A 16148-nucleotide genomic window follows, 5' to 3' on the forward strand; every position below is an offset into this window, starting at 1 on the left:
TTAACAATATAACACGACACAATTACAGTTAGAACAACTTCCACGAAGGCAAGAATCATAGAATCCAAGTCCTCTGACTCTCAAGCCTAGGCTCTTTCCGGGCCATGCTGATTCAAACCCACTATGACAGTTTCATCTGTTTGGGTTATTCACTTACATCATTTCTCCTCCCTTTCACACTGTTCTAAGTGCTGGGGACATTACAAGGCGATCAGGTTGTCCCACGGGGGGCTCACAGTCTTAAATCCCCATTTTACAGATGAGGGAACTGAGGCCCAGAGAAGTGAAGTGACCTGCCCAAAGTCACACAGCTGACAAATGCCATCATCATCATCACCAAAAGAATCACATGCATTTCTCAGAAGATGTGGAAGCCTAGATGCTGCGGGCTGGCCTGCTTTTTAGCTGGGAATTTTAGTCTGGCTCCCTCCAACCAAACAGGGTCTGTCGCTGAAAAGCCCACAGACAAACCATGCATTCCAGCACGCAGCTCTGACCACATGTGCACATCTAGAAACCCATCATCAATCCACAGAAATCCCCAAAAAAGGTTTCACACAGGGGAAGCTTGCTGTTCTCAAATTGCTCTCACCTCATCGGTCCAAACCAAAGGTTCACAGACTGCATTCTGCCCTGGTTTTCCAACCCAAACCAGAAAGAAAAAACAAATAAGGAAACAAGCCCTTGGTAGGTCATTCCATATATCATTATCATTATTACTATTGGTATGATAATTAACAAAGAATTATAATTAAAATAACAACAGTAATTATTGTTAGGGAAGCAGCATGGGTCAGTGGAAAGAGCATGGGCTTGGGAGTGGGAGGTCATGGGTTCGAATTCTGACTCCGCCACTTAGCTGTGTGACAACTTCTCTGTGCCTCAGTTACCTCATCTGTAAAATGAGGATTAAGACTGTGAGCCCCATGTGGGACAACCTGATCACCTTGTACCCCTCCCAGCGCTTAGAACAGTGCTTTGCACATAGTAAACACTTAACAAATGCCATTATTATTATTATTATTTTAATCAAGGGACAGAACCAGTGGTTCAAAAGATAAAAATATTGGTTAGCCCCTTTCCCAGGCAAATGGGTTTCTTCCTGATAATTCAAGGTCTCTAGTTTTCTAAACCGAGAAAATGCCTTTTCTTTGATCCAGCCGACCCTCACCATTATCTTCATCACCTCTATCAGAGTTCACCTGATCAATCGATGAGCACTTATTGGGCTCTTGGTTGCACAGCACTGTACTTAATGCTCGGGAGAGTACCCAAAAGTTAGAAGACACCAACTGAAAGGCACTTGCAGTCTAGCAGGGCAGACTGACACGAAAATAATTCGTAGATCGGAGGAAAAAGGAAAGCGGATATTTAGGTGAGCGATCCAGGATTTATTTATTCAGGACGCCCTAGGCCTTCTGTCTCTGGCCCAGAATACTGGCTGAAAATTTACCAGCCCGTATTTTTGAAATTAAGTTCTCGATCCGGGGGATCAGGTCTTTAAAATTAATACCTTTAATAACCAGTTGCTGCTGCTACCAAATGCAAAAGATGGGAGATAGCCAACAGACAAGAAATGAAGGGAAAAACTACCCCTCTTCGTCATTTGTTGGGGGCGGGGGGCTGTTCAATGATCTCTGCTTCACACCAGAAGAGAAGGGGACCGGTGAGGTTCTGGGTTTATTTGATGAGGGAATGGTCTCCGTAATTTTGAATTTTCTTTTCAGACAGAAGCCATAACAACCATGGGGTTTTAGCTGGGATGATACTCTGTGCCATCCTCCCTTCCACTGGCCTTCTAGTGCTGATACTTAAAAAATCATTGAGAATCCGGTAAGTTTGATTTCCATCTCCCTTCCTCTCTTCTTTCTTCTTCTAGGAGTCATTAATGGTGTAATTAAGCATTTAGTACAATGCACTGTGTCCAATAGGCAATCAATAAATAGTATTCTATTATTAATAGCTAATAATTTACGCTGATCAGATCCCCCATTACATTGTAAACTCCTTGTGGGTAGAGATTGTGTCTTTTTCTTCATTCATTCATTCAATCGTGTTTGTTAAACACTTACTGTGTGAAGAGCACTGTACTAAGTGCTTGGGAGAGTACAATACAAGAGTCACATTCCGTGCCCACAGCGAGCTTACAGTCTGGGAGGGCGAGGGGGAAGACAGAAATCAATACAAATAAATAAAATTATAGATATGTACATAAGTGCCGTGGGGCTGGCAGAGGGGAAGAGTAAAGGGAGAAAGTCAGGGTGATGCAGAGATGAGGAAAAGTGGGGCTTAGTCTGGGAAGGCCTCTTGGAGGAGGTGTAACTTTGGTAAGGCTTTGAATGGGGGGAGAGTAATTGTCAAATTTGAGGAGGGAGGGCATTCCAGGCCAGAGGCAGGATGTGGGCCAAGCGTCGTAGCAAGACCAGCAAGATCGAGGCACAGTGAAAAGGTTAATTATTGTGTGCAGGAATGTGTTTTTGCTTTCTCCCAACTGCTTAGTACAGTGCTCTGCACAGAGGAAGTGCCTGATAAATGAGATTAATTGATTAATTGGGAGAATGATATTATACTCCCCTGAGTGCTGAGTAAACTGTTTGGTATGCAGATCAATAAATCAGTCAATCAATGGTATTTATTGAGCACTTACTCTGTGCAGAAATCTGTACTAAGCACTTGGTACTGGTAACTGGACTAAGTGTAATATCACAAAATTAGTAGACACGTTCCCTGCCCATGATGAACTTCCAGCCTAGAAGGGGAGACAGACATTAATTTAAATCGATCGATGGTATTTGTTGAGTGCTTATAGAAGCTCAATAAGTACCACTGAGAGCCGCACAAATTCTACTCATTCATTCAATCATATTTATTCATCATCATCATCAATCGTATTTATTGAGCGCTTACTGTGTGCAGAGCACTGTACTAAGCGCTTGGGAAGTACAAGTTGGCAACGTATAGAGACAGTCCCTACCCAACAGTGGGCTCACAGTCTAAAAGGGGGAGACAGAGAACAAAACCAAACATACTTTATTAAGTGCTTACTGTGTGCAGAGCACTGTACTAAGCGCTTGGAAAGTACAGTCAAACTCCACTAACAATAGTCCTAGTAGGACAAAACAGGAACTTTGCACATGTCATGAAAAAACTTTTTTTAAGTGGTATTTGTTAAGCGTTTACTATTCACCAGGCACTTTATTAAGTGCTGAGGAAGATCTAAGCTAATCAGGTCGGACATTGTCCGCGTCCCCTACGGGGCTCAGAGTCTTAGTCCCCATTTTGCAGATGAGGCCCAGAGAGGTGAAGGGACTTACCCAATGTCACACAGCAGATAAGTGGCCGAGCTGGAATTAGAACCCAAGTATTTCTGGGCTCTGTCCACCAGGCCACGCTGCTTCTCTGTGCAGCAGAAATCTGGATTTTAAGGGATTTCAAGGGACATTTGAACTTTTCCCATTACCTTAAAAGAGCCCCGCAGTTACCCTGGGAGTCATAAAACTGCTTCCACTTTTGGCACCTGAGAAGGTTCTTAGTCTGACTGGTTAACAGACCGGTTTTCTTGTCTTGCTTCCACTTGTTTCATAAGAACAGTAGGTTGTTTTTTCCCATTCCATAAAAATATATATGAGAGTTTTAAAACCAACTGCTCTTGACATTTGGAAGGTTAGCAGGTTCTGTTTTCCAAGCCAGAGCTATATTTACGAGTTAAGATTTATACAGTCCGATGTTGGCCTTTTTCCTCTGGGGAACTTAAGAAAGATTACAAACGTTAAATTACTCATAAACTAGGATCCCAACAATGCCCTGGTGAGGGAGGCCAGCTAATTTAGTGCATCACATTATGCTGTTTTTAATTATGACCGATTGTAGAGCCCTATGAGATTTCAAACCCGAGCGCTACATGGAGTTTAATATTCAAGCTATTAACCAAAGATGCCCTATTTTCTTTCGTAATTAAAAAAAATGCTCCCAAAATATCATCTGAAGGCCAGGATTCCCTTGGTAAGGATAGGTATGGAGTCTAAATAGGGAACATTTTCTATAGTTGAGAAAAAGTTAAGAAACAAGATTAAAGAACATTTTCCCAAGCCCAATCTAATTGTGGCCCACCTGTGCGTATCCTGTTGCTCTCTGTTCAGCTATAAAAGTCCTTCATAAAATGGAAATTAAAAAAGGTGTAAACATGTCATAAGTATGGAAAACCTATAACAGGACCACATTTTTTCCTGCTTGTTCTTTCAAGGCCTCACGTTCTGTGACTTTTAATAAACATATCTAATAATAACATATCATTCCTTAGTTTAATATTTCTCTGAGGAATTAGTTTAATTTGGGAAAGTTCCACAGGACAGCTCTTGGGTATAACATAAAACTTGTTTGGCATTTAATACCTCCATTTATGATGTTTTTCCACATCTTGCATCTGCCCCTTACAATCCTGGCTGATCGTTTACCACAATACTGTGTTCTCACCTTGAAATTTGAGGTTCATGAGGGGCTTTTTGCTAGAGGATGGTGGTTCTCATGAGGATTTATTAAACAAGGGAGGGGAAAAGGAAGGTGGGCATAATTTCCTGTTCCCTGAATAACTATTTTAAAGGGGAAGGGCTTGCTTGGATGGGATATACACTAGGAAAACTTTTGGAAGTGCCTAATCTATTGTGGTTTGTTTCCTGATTGAGATTGGAAATCAAAGCTCGTTGTGGGCAGGGAATGTGTCCATTTATTGTTGTATTGTACTCTCCCGAGTGCTTAGTATTGTGCTCTGCATACAGTAAGCGCTCAATAAATAGGATTGAATGAATGAATTATAGGCCTGCAATCTATGTCAATCATGACATTTCCCTGAATTGTTCTGCACACAGTAAGCGCTCAATAAATACGATTGAATGAATCAATTATAGGCCTGACAATCTATGTCAATCATGACATTTCCCTGAATTTTGCTCAAGAATAAAAACTGGGTTAAAAATCCATTAAAACACTAATTCAGAACCACACTCCAAAGAGGAACCGAATTTTGGCTGAATATTGGAGGGTAATCGTAAGAACCAAAAACTACGAGCAATATCATTCCATTAATCAATAATATTTACTGAACATCTACTGTGTCCAGAGCTCTGTACTAAGCACTTGGGAGAATACACTAGAATCAGCAGATATGAGCCCGGCCTTCAAAGAGTTTACAGTCTAGTGGGGAACCAGGAATTAAAATTAATTGCAGATTAGAGGAAGAAATGTACACCAGTGCTACTGAGAAGGGAGTTATGAGTACTCAAGCGTTTAAGTAGCCTGAAAGTGCTGATGTGGAAGTTGTAGGTATGTAACGTAGAAGATTAGAGATTAATCAGAGCAGGCTTCCCGGAGGAGGAGATGTGGTTTCTAAAGGGATTTGAAGATGAGACGAGCTGAGGTCTGAAAGATGTGAAGGGGGAGGGAATTCCAGGCATGGGATAAGGCACGAGCAAGAAGTCGACGCGGGAGAGATAATGAGGTGGCTAGCATGAAAGCAACCAAGAGTGTGAGCTGGGGTGAAGTGGAAGAAAAGAGTAGAAAGTAAAGTAGAAGAGAGCTGATTGAGTGACATAAAGCCAAGGGCCTGGAGATTCTCCTTGATGAAGAGAGGAATAGGCAAACCATTGGAGGTTTTTAAGGAGGAGATTCCTCCCTCTGGCCTGGAATGCCCTCCCTCCGCACATCCGCCAAGCTAGCTCTCTTCCTCCCTTCAAAGCCCTACTGAGAGCTCACCTCCTCCAGGAGGCCTTCCCAGACTGAGCCCCCTCCTTCCTCTCGCCCTCCTCCCCCTCCCCATCCCACCGCTTTACCTCCTTCCCCTCCCCACAGCACCTGTATATATGTTTGTATGTATTTATTACTCTATTTATTTATTTATTTTATTTGTACTTATTTATTCTATTTATTTAATTTTGTTAATATGTTTTGTTCTCTGTCTCCCCCTTCCAGACTGTGAGCCCGCTGATGGGTAGGGACCGTCTCTATATATTGCCAACTTGTACTTCCCAAGCGCTTAGTACAGTGCTCTGCTCACAGTAAGCACTCAATAAATACGATTGAATGAATGAATGAATAAGGAGTGGGAAGAGATGAGAAGCAGCGTGGACAAGTGGGGCAAAAAAGAACTGTACACTCATTGTGGATGGGGAATGTGACTGTTATATTGTAGTGTTGTACTCTCCCAAGAGCTCAATACAGTGCTCTGCACACAGTAAGTGCTCAGTAAATGCCACTGATTGAAGAAGGCCTGGAGGGGGGGTGGAACCAGGCAAGGAAAGCTTGGAATTCATGAAGCACAGAAAAATTCCCAAAGAATTCTGCTGCTGGCAAGGGGGTAAAAACAAAGTTGGCCAGGACTCCAATGCATCAGTGGTCCGTGCTAGGCACTGTACTAAGCTCTGCCACGTTCCTGCTCTGTGACCTTGGGTGAGTCACTTAACATCTCTGAGCCTCAGTTTCCTCATCTGTAAAATGGGGATTTGATACTTGTTCTGCCTGCTACTTAAAATGTGGAATAAGGACTGTTTCCAACCTGATTTTATTAGTGTCAGTTTCCCCATCCAGACTGTAAGCTTGTTGTGGGCAGGGAACATGTCTGTTAACTCTGTTGTATTATACTCTCCCAAGCACTTAGTACATTGCTATGCTTATAGTAAGGACTCAATAAATATCATTGATTGATAGATTAATTAATTAACTTGCATCTATCCCAGGGCTTAGTTCAGTGCTTGGCATGTAGTGTTTAACAAATGCCATTGTCATTATTATTAGTAGACTCAGTGTAGTAGTAGTAGCAGCATGGCTCAGTGGACAGAGCACGGGCTTTGGAGTCAGAGGTCATGGGTTCAAATCCCAGCTCTGCTGATTGTCAGCTGTGTGGCTTTGGGCAAGTCACTTAACTTCTCTGTGCCTCAGTTCCTTCATCTGTAAAATGGGGATTAAGACCGTGAGCCCCCCGTGGGACAACCTGATCACCTTGTAAATTCCCCAGAGCTTAGAACAGTGCTTTGCACATAGTAAGTGCTTAATAAATGCCATCATTATCCTGGCTCCGCCAACTGTCAGCTGTGTGGCTTTGGGCAAGTCACTTAACTTCTCTGTGCCTCAGTTCCTTCATCTGTAAAATGGGGATTAAGACTGTGAGCCCCCCGTGGGACAACCTGATCACCTTGTAAACTCCCCAGAGCTTAGAACAGTGCTTTGCACATAGTAAGTGCTTAATAAATCAATCAATCAATCAATCAATCGTATTTATTGAGCGCTTACTATGTGCAGAGCACTGTACTAAGCGCTTGGGAAGTACAAATTGGCATCACATAGAGACAGTCCCTACCCGATAAATGCCATCATTATCCTGGCTCCGCCAACTGTCAGCTGTGTGACTTTGGGCAAGTCACTTAATTCCTCTGTGCCTCAGTTACCTCATCTGTAAAATGGGGATTAAGATTGTGAGCCCCCCATGGGACAACCTGATCACCTTGTAACCTCCCCAGCACTTAGAACAGTGCTTTGCACATAGTAAGCACTTAATAAATGCCATCATTGTTATTATTATTAATAATAGTAATCAATCAATCAATCAATGGTATTTATTGAGCACTTACTATGTGTAGAGCACTGTACTAAGCACTTGGGAGAATACAACAGAATTAGCAGACACATTCTCTGCCCATAACAAGCTTATTATTATTATTCATTCATTCAATCATATTTATTAAGCGCTTACTGTGTGCAGAGCACTGTATGAAGTGCTTGGGAAAGTATGATACAACAATAAAGAGTGATAATCCCTTCCCACAATCAACTCACAGTCTAGAGGGGGAGCTCACAGTCTTTTTATTTTCTTTGGAATACAAAAAACAAATCCCCTGCTCTCAAAGAGGTTCCATGTGGCCGGGTTTGAAGCAGTTCCTCTGTGGGCCCTGGGCTGAACCCAATCCGTCATTCATTCATTCAGTCGTATTTATTGAGCACTTACTGAGTGCAGAGCACTGTACTAAGCACTTGGGAGAATATAACAGGACAATAAATGGACACATTCCCTGCCTACGACAAGCTTAATCCCAGCCAGTGGGCTGTCATTGCCTGGCCTTAGTCCCAGCCAACTTCCACCCTGGTCGTGTTTCCCAAGTTGGAACTCCAAGTCTGGGGGAAAAGACGGGTGGCAAACAGGGTGGTATGAGAGCTGGGGAAAGAAGAGAGGGGAGGAAGGGAGAGGACACAAGAGGGAAAGGGGATAGTTGGCAGCTGATGAAATATCACAAGAACACGGCATAAGAGGCCCTCAGGCAACGTCCAAGAAAGAGCCAAGAAATTCTTCTAATATGTCACTGTTGTGTCGTAGAGTGAAAAGAAGACTCTGGTCACTGCTGCCCAGCTGGCTTCAGGAAGACATTCCCAACATAAAAAACAGTAGTGCCATGAAGACCTTGAAGGTAACCAGTAAACTGAAATCACTCTGCGACCGATGTGATTCTGGGGGGTTCAAGGAAAGGTGTCAAATTTCCACTAAATTTGAGCAGAAGCAGTTAGGCTTAATGGATAGAGCATGGACCTGAGAGCTAGAAGCTCATGGGTTCTAATCCCGGCTCTGCCACGTCTGCTGTGTGACCTTGGGCAAGTCACATCACTTTTCTGGGCCTCAGTTACCTCATCTGTGAAATGGGGATTAAGTGTGTGAGCCCTATGTGGGACAGGGACTGTGTCCAACCTAACTTGCATCTACCCCAGTGTTTAGAACAGTGCTTGGCACATAACAAGTGCGTAGCAAGTACCATAACTATTATTATTATTATCTTGAATCTACCCCAGTGCTTAGTACCATGCTTGGCACAGAGTAAGTGCTTAACAAGTACTGCAAAAAAGCAGAAAAAAAACAAAAAACTAGGCATTCACTTTAATTCACATTTTGAATCCAGAAATAATACTACCCTTCCTTCTCTTCCATAAGCAATTACTGGGTCCTGTGATGTTCTCTTCCTTCTGGGTCTCGCTGTCTGCCTTTCTCTCACTGCTCCTGTAATTCTTATAGTTTTGCTTCCACCTCCCTTTTCCTCTCTTCTCCTGAAGCTGGCTCCAATCCTTTTCCTTCTATACCACCTTTCCCTTCTTCTTGTCTACATCTCTTCCTGTCCTCATCTTCCACTCCCTGTTCTCATTTTCCCTTCCACTTCAGCCTTTTGCTCCAAGTTTTCTTTCTTTTTCTTCTATCTACTAGGTGCTTCTACGTGAAATGCACTATGTGCTAAGTGCTGGGGTAGCTGTAAGCTAATTCTTCTCTTTCCCTCTCCCAGTCTCTCTTTGTCTCCTTCCCGTCACTCATCTCTTCTCTTCCTGTCTTCCTGCTTCTCCTTTTCTTTCAGTCCACTCTTTCAGTTCTACCTGCTGATTGTTCAATTGTATTTATTGAGTGCTTACTATGTGCAGAACGCTGTACTAAGTGCTTGGGAGAGCACAATATAACAATAAACAGGTACATTCCCTGCCCATAATGAGTTTACAGTCTAGAGAGGGAGACAGACATTAATAGAAATAAATAAATGACAGATATGGACAGAAGTGCTGTGGGGCTGGGGGCTGGGGGGATGAAGAATGAGAGCAAGTCAGGGCAATGCAGAAGGGAGTGGGAGAAGAGGAAAGGAGGGCTTATTCAGGGAAGGCCTCTTGGAAGAGATGGGCTTTCAATAAGGCTATGATGGTGGGGGAGAGTCATTGTCTGTCAGGTATGAGGAAGGAGGGCGTTCCAGACCAGGATGTGAGCGAGAGGTCGGTGGCGAGTTAGAGGTTCAGTGAGAAGGTTAGCATTGTCCATATCTATTCTATTTATTTTATTTTGTTAATATGTTTGGTTTTGTTCTCTGTCTCCCCATTCTAGACTCTGAGCCCACTGTTGGGTAGGGACTGTCTCTATATGTTGCCAACTTGCACTTCCCAAGCGCTTAGTACAGTGCTCTGCACACAGTAAGTGCTCAATAAATATGATTGATTGATTGATTAGAGGAAAGAACTGATTAGAGGGATGCTGTTAGCCTTTCCTTTCCAGGCTGCCTTCCAGCCCCATGATCTGAGCAACGTCAGTAAGTACAGCCAGCCATAAATCCAAATACCTGCCTGCAGACATAGACACACACACACACACACGGTTCTGTGGTAATTGAGGTCCTCTAATTAACTGTCATTCCTTGACAAATTCTATAGAATTGAAAAGTACTGATGGAAATGAAGAATGCATCTGAAATGCATTGAAACACCACACCCACACACACACACGCATGCACACCCACACACACCCCCCTCAAAACCATCAAACACCCCCTCCCCCCACCCTGGCCCGCAGCCGTTACGATATTCAGATGATTTTCCTATTACCTACTCCTCTTTGAGAAAGAATGACTTATAAAGGAAAAAGGGTTGAGTGAACGTGCAGGTGTCCCTGATATTCCATTTCTTTATGCATGTCGCAGAGTTAATTAATGCCAATTAATACCACACAGGATAACAAAAAGGACAAAAGAAGGAAATAATACCGGTAGAAGACAAAATTGGGAACAGGAACGGCAGAGACAGAGGGAAAATGGAAGAAGGCAAAATTCCAATCATTCATACAGCCATTCACTTTAGCCCCCTTGAGTGTCCATTTGTTTAAAATTCATTGTTTTTCCTCCCAGGAGAAGAGTGAATTTACCATGAAGGATTCGAGCCAGCAGTTCCTGTACTCTGACCCGGAGATTACAGAGGTCCAGGAAACCTTCCCACAGGAGAAATTCAAACCCAAGGGCTGCAAAGAGAAAATCGGAATGACATCCCCAGAAAAGAGACGGGATCTGGAAAACCCACCGAGTGTCAAGCCCACTACCCCCAAGCTTTCTGATCTTCCCGATCCCAGCCTGGGATACAAGCCCCAAACCTCAAACTTCCTCCTGGGGGAACCCCGCCAGGGCTACGCCAATGACATGGATTCCTCAATCGTGGATCTCCAATTAGCCCCCTTGGGCCTGGGCAAGAATGTCTTGATGAGTGGCTACCCTAGGCCTGTGTCCCCTATCTCCGATTCGCTCATTGGGAGTCACACAATTTTCCTCGAAGACCTGAGTCTCGTTTTCAATGGCGGCGGGTGGGGTTCGGCTGGCATATGTGGCATACGTGACCTGGAGGAGGGCCAAGTGTCGGAAAACCGACAGTCTGGGAAAAATCTGCCAGAGCAAACACTGGTGCCAGACCAATTGCTCTCATGTCTGGGAACGCCAAAAGAAGATCTTCTCGACATACACTCCTACATCCCCCAAACGGCCGGGCGATGGATTCAGTCGGGTACATTGTTGGAAAAGTCTGCTGTTTTACCACACTGAGCTGTGAGCCTGCGGGTCAAAAAATCAAATCCAAAAAGCTGCCTCAGGATCTGAAATGAATCTTCTTCTTCCCCTCACTTCCTGTACTTTTGGTTTCTGGTTTCCAGGTAGAGCAGTCAAGCCCTAAAAATGCACAAGGCTGAAGCAGCAGCATTGGTGGTAAAATGCCAGACCCCCACCTCAGTCGTCCACCCCAATCTAACCTTTCAGATAGTTCTTTCCATCTGTAAAGATGGCGTGTGTCAGCACTTAGAACAGTGCTTGGCACATAGTAAGTGGTTAACAATACCACTATAATTATTATTACTGTTATACGGTAATGATTTGAATGCTGAAAAATAATCCCTTGAAATGGTGAAAGCTCTGAAGTTCTCCCTTCTTTCAACAGCAATTCTGTCACGCTGTCCAACCTGGTAAAACTTGTATTTACCCCTGCACTTAGTATGGTGCCTGGCTCATAGTAAGCACTTAACAAATACCACAATTATTATTATTATAGAGATCAAAGAAGATTTAGACTGCAGACTTTAAGCTTCTTGTGGGCAGGGACCGCATTCATCCACTCATTCATTCAATCGTATTTACTGAGCGCTTACTGAGTGCAAAGCACTACTAAGTGCTTGGGAGAATATGATGTAACAACAAATAGACACATTCCTGCCCACAGGGAGCTCACAGTCCAGAGGGGGAGAGAGACATTAATAAAAAAAAATAGATAAATAAATACATTACAAATATATACAGATATATACATCTGTACTGTGGGGATGGGAGGGAGGATGAATGAAGGAGCAAGTAAAAGTGGCACAGAGGGGAGTGGGAGAAGAGGAAAGGAGGCCTTAATCAGGGAAGGCTACTAACGTCTACTAACGCCTAATCTAACATAACATACTAACATATCTACTAACAGCAGTATACTGTATTTTCCCAAGCACTTAGTACAGTGCTCTACACACAATCTACGCTCAACAAATACCATTGATTGATCCCAGAGTTCTCAATAGCACACTCAATCATATTTATTGAGTGCTTACCGTGTGCAGATCACTATATGAAGCACTTGGGAGAGTACGAAGGAACAGAGTTGGTAATCACCTTCCCTGCCTGCAACAAGCTTATAGTCGAGAGGGGGTGATAGATGTTAATAGAAATAAATAAATGGTGGATATGGACATAAGTGCTGTGGGGCTGTGAATAAAGGGAGCAAGTCAGGGCGATGCAGAAGGGAGTGGGAAAAGGGGAAAAGAGGGCTTAGTCAGGTCTCTTGGAGAAGTGGTGCTTTCAATAAGGCTTTGAATGGAGGGAGAGCAATTGCCTGTCGGATATGAAGAGGGAGAGAGTTCCAGGCCAGAGGCAGGATGTGGGTGAGAGATTGGTGGTGAAATAGATGAGATCGAGGTACAGTGAGTAGGTTGGCGTTAGAGGAGCCAAGTGTGTGGGCTGGGTTGTAGAAGGAGAGTAGTGAAGTGAGGTAGGAAGAGGCAAGGTGATTGACTGCTTTAAAGTCGATGGGGAGGAGTTTCTGTTTGACGTGGAGGTGGATGAACAACCACCGGAGGTTCTTGAGAAGTTGGGGAGCGTGGCCTGAACGTTTCTGTGGAAAGATGATCCAGGCAGCAGAGTGAAGTATGGACTGGAGAGGGGAGAGATAGGAGGGAGGGCGGTCAGAAAGGAGGCTGACATGGTAATCAAGACGGGAGAGGATAAATGTTTGGATTAATGTGGTAACAATTTGGAAACAAAGGAAAGGAAATTTTAGCAACGTTGTGAAGGTTGAACAGACAGGATTCGGTGATAGATTGAATATGTGGGTTGAATGAGAGGGAGGAGATAAGGATAACGCCGAGGTTCTGGGCTTGGGAGACGGGAAGGATAGTGGCGCCGTCTACAGTGATGGGAAAGTCATAAAGAACTGTGGTGGAGAAAGATGTTGTTGAATTGTTTTCAGCATTGTGCTGTTAGAGAACAATGATATGACATGGTTCTAATTTTCAGGATATCTACTCGGCTGAAAGAAACTTGTATAAGAAAAACTATGCAGCAGGGATTTGATTAATGTTGCTACCTTGCATTCAGAGCCTTCCAGGGATGTGAGCATGATAAATGAGGGATGGGGGAATCAAATAAGATCAATAAATCTACCTATGGTATAAACAAATCCATCAATGAGATTCACTGAGCACTTACTGTGCGCAAAGCACTATCTTAAGTGCTTGGGGGACAATATAACCGAGTTAGGTGACACGTTCCCTGACCACAAGGAACTTATAGTCTAGAGGGTACAGAGTATAGTGTAGAGGATGACTGTGCTATTTGTTAACTGCTTACTAGGTGTCAAGCCCTGTTCTAAGTGCTGGGGTAGATACAAGGTAGTCAGTTTGGATGCAGCCCCTGTCCCACATGGGGCTCACAGTCTTAATCCTCATTTTACAGATGAGAACTGAAGCCCAGAGAAGTTAAGTGGCTTGCCCAAGGTCACACAGCAGACATGTGGAGGAGCCAGGATTAGAACCCACTTCCCCTGATTCACAGGCCCGTGCTCTTTCCACTAGGCCATGCTGCAGAGCACTGTACTAAGCACTTGAGAGGGTATAGCAGAGGCAAGACACATGTTCTCTGCCCTCAGGGAGGTTATAATCTAATGGGGGGCAGCAGTTGCTTGGATTGCTTCTCTTCTGGAACTCTTCCAGAAGCAGCATTCTGTGTACTCAGTGCTTGAGTGAGTATACTACAACACTAAACAGACACATTCCCTGCCCACAACAAGCTTACAGTCGAGCGGGGCGAGACAGACAGTAGTATAAATAAATAAATTAAAGGTACAGTTCAGTGCTCTGTACACAATAAGCGCAAAATACAATTACCAGCCTACTAAGAGTAATCTACTACTAGTACTACTACTAGAAATACTGCTAGTCTACTATTACTACTAGTCTGAGAAGCAGCGTAGCTTAGTGGCAAGAGCACGGGCTTGGGAGTTAGAAGGACCTGGGTTCTAATCCCGTCTCCACCACTTGTCTGCTGTGTGACCCTGGGCAAGTCACCTAATTTCTCTGTGCCTCAGTTACCTCATCTATAAAATGGGGATTACGACTGCGAGTCCCACGTGGGACAACCTGATTGCCTTGTATCAACCCTGGTGCTTAGAACAGTGCTCGGTATATAGTAAACGCTTAACAAATACCACGATTATTATTATTATTACTAGAGCTCACCCACTGGGGGCCATTAAATGCTCACAGCCAGTATGGCTCCGAGTCCAATTTGGATTTCTGGGTATTTTCAGAATCCTCTTATGGAGAACAAGGGGTGCAGCTACACAAAGACTGCAAGTGAGTGAGTGACCCCTTACAATACTTGAAGGGACAGGGGGCAGGGTCCGATCTGATGATCTCATACCTAACCCAATACAGCACAGTGTTTGGGCACCAAATAAGCGCTTAGATACATAGCATCATTAGTCAATGAGTCCCCAAATTTGGCATCTGACATCTACATAATTTAGGAGCAGTAGCATTTATTACTTCTGTAACAATAATTTATTGCTACTGTAATGCACTGTAATTCATTCAATAGTATTTATTGAGTGCTTACTGTGTGCAGAGACTGTAAAAATTGGGAAGTACAAATCGGCAACATATACAGTCCCTACCCAACAATGGGCTCATAGTCTAGAAATAATAATCATGGTATTTGTTGGGCATTCATTTGGTGCCGTACACTGTATTAAGCGCTGGAGTAGATACAAGTAAATCAGGTCAGACATAGTCTCACGTGGGGCTCACAATCTAAGTGCAGGGAGAACAGGTATTTATTTCATCCCCACTTTGCAGATGAGGAAACGGAGGCACAGAGAAGTCAAATGATGTGCCCAAGGTCACATAGCAGGCAAGTGGCAGAAAACTCTCTTTTGTTTTATACATCATCATTTTCCTTGATTCCATGCCAACCCCATTTACCAAATGGAAACCCAAAGCCAGCTGACTTCAAAGAGTACTTGACTCTTCTCAACGTTTACTTCACATTGTGCACTGTACTGCTACGTTGTTATATTGTACTCTCCCAAGTGCTTAGTACAGTGCTCTGTGCACAGTAAGCGTTCAATAAATTCGATTGGCTGACTTCATATTATGGAATTCTTTTCAGATTAGCCTGTACTCGGCATTCTTTAATTAGGTGCTTTTCAGGGGACTACTGGGAAACATGGAAAACCAGTCTCTTAAACATAATAATTAGTGTTATTATTTTTGTACTTAGTAAGTGCTTACTAAGTTCTCTCACATTGACACTTTACAGCTGACCTGCCCGACAGGCTCCCGGGGGTCGGGGGCGGCGGGGGTGGGTAACAAAAGGCTAGATTTTAGACATCACCGAACAGAAGACTGTTCTAGAGAAGCAGTGTGGCCTAGTGGGTGGATCCCAGGCACCTGGGAGTCAGAAGGATCTGGGTTCTAATTCCGCTCCGCCACTTGTCTGCTGTATTCCCACGTGTATAGTCTTAGCACATAATAATAATAACTTTGATATTGATAAACAGGATTGCTATTACTATTGCTACCTTACTACTTATTCTAAAAGGAGACGAGAATTTGGGATCCCTCCATGATTGAACCTCTGTTCCAAGTTCCAAAACACTCCATTTTTCTTTTCCCTTTCCCAGGAGATGCCCTCCTCCCCTCCTCACAGCCTAAATTCCACCTTTGGAATTCCTTCCCTACCCCTTTTCTGTCCCTTCACTTACCTTCAAAGGGCAGAAGCTGGTTTGCAATAATTAACCCTGGGCTT

At 43.7% G+C, this 16148-nt stretch overlaps 1 protein-coding gene across 1 annotated transcript in view; it reads left to right on the plus strand.

The window, feature by feature from the left end:
- The window catches only part of IL23R (interleukin 23 receptor), a 57208-nt gene extending 45845 nt beyond the window's left edge, over positions 1-11363 (plus strand). Inside the window, exons 8-10 of the mRNA XM_038752684.1 lie at positions 1728-1833; positions 8360-8450; positions 10683-11363. Of these exons, the coding sequence (XP_038608612.1) occupies positions 1728-1833; positions 8360-8450; positions 10683-11363 (878 nt within the window). The remainder of the gene's footprint in view (positions 1-1727; positions 1834-8359; positions 8451-10682) is intronic.
- Positions 11364-16148: the final 4785 nt, after the last annotated feature.

Source organism: Tachyglossus aculeatus, chromosome 10 (genome assembly GCF_015852505.1).
Source record: "Tachyglossus aculeatus isolate mTacAcu1 chromosome 10, mTacAcu1.pri, whole genome shotgun sequence".
Taxonomy (NCBI): domain Eukaryota; kingdom Metazoa; phylum Chordata; class Mammalia; order Monotremata; family Tachyglossidae; genus Tachyglossus; species Tachyglossus aculeatus.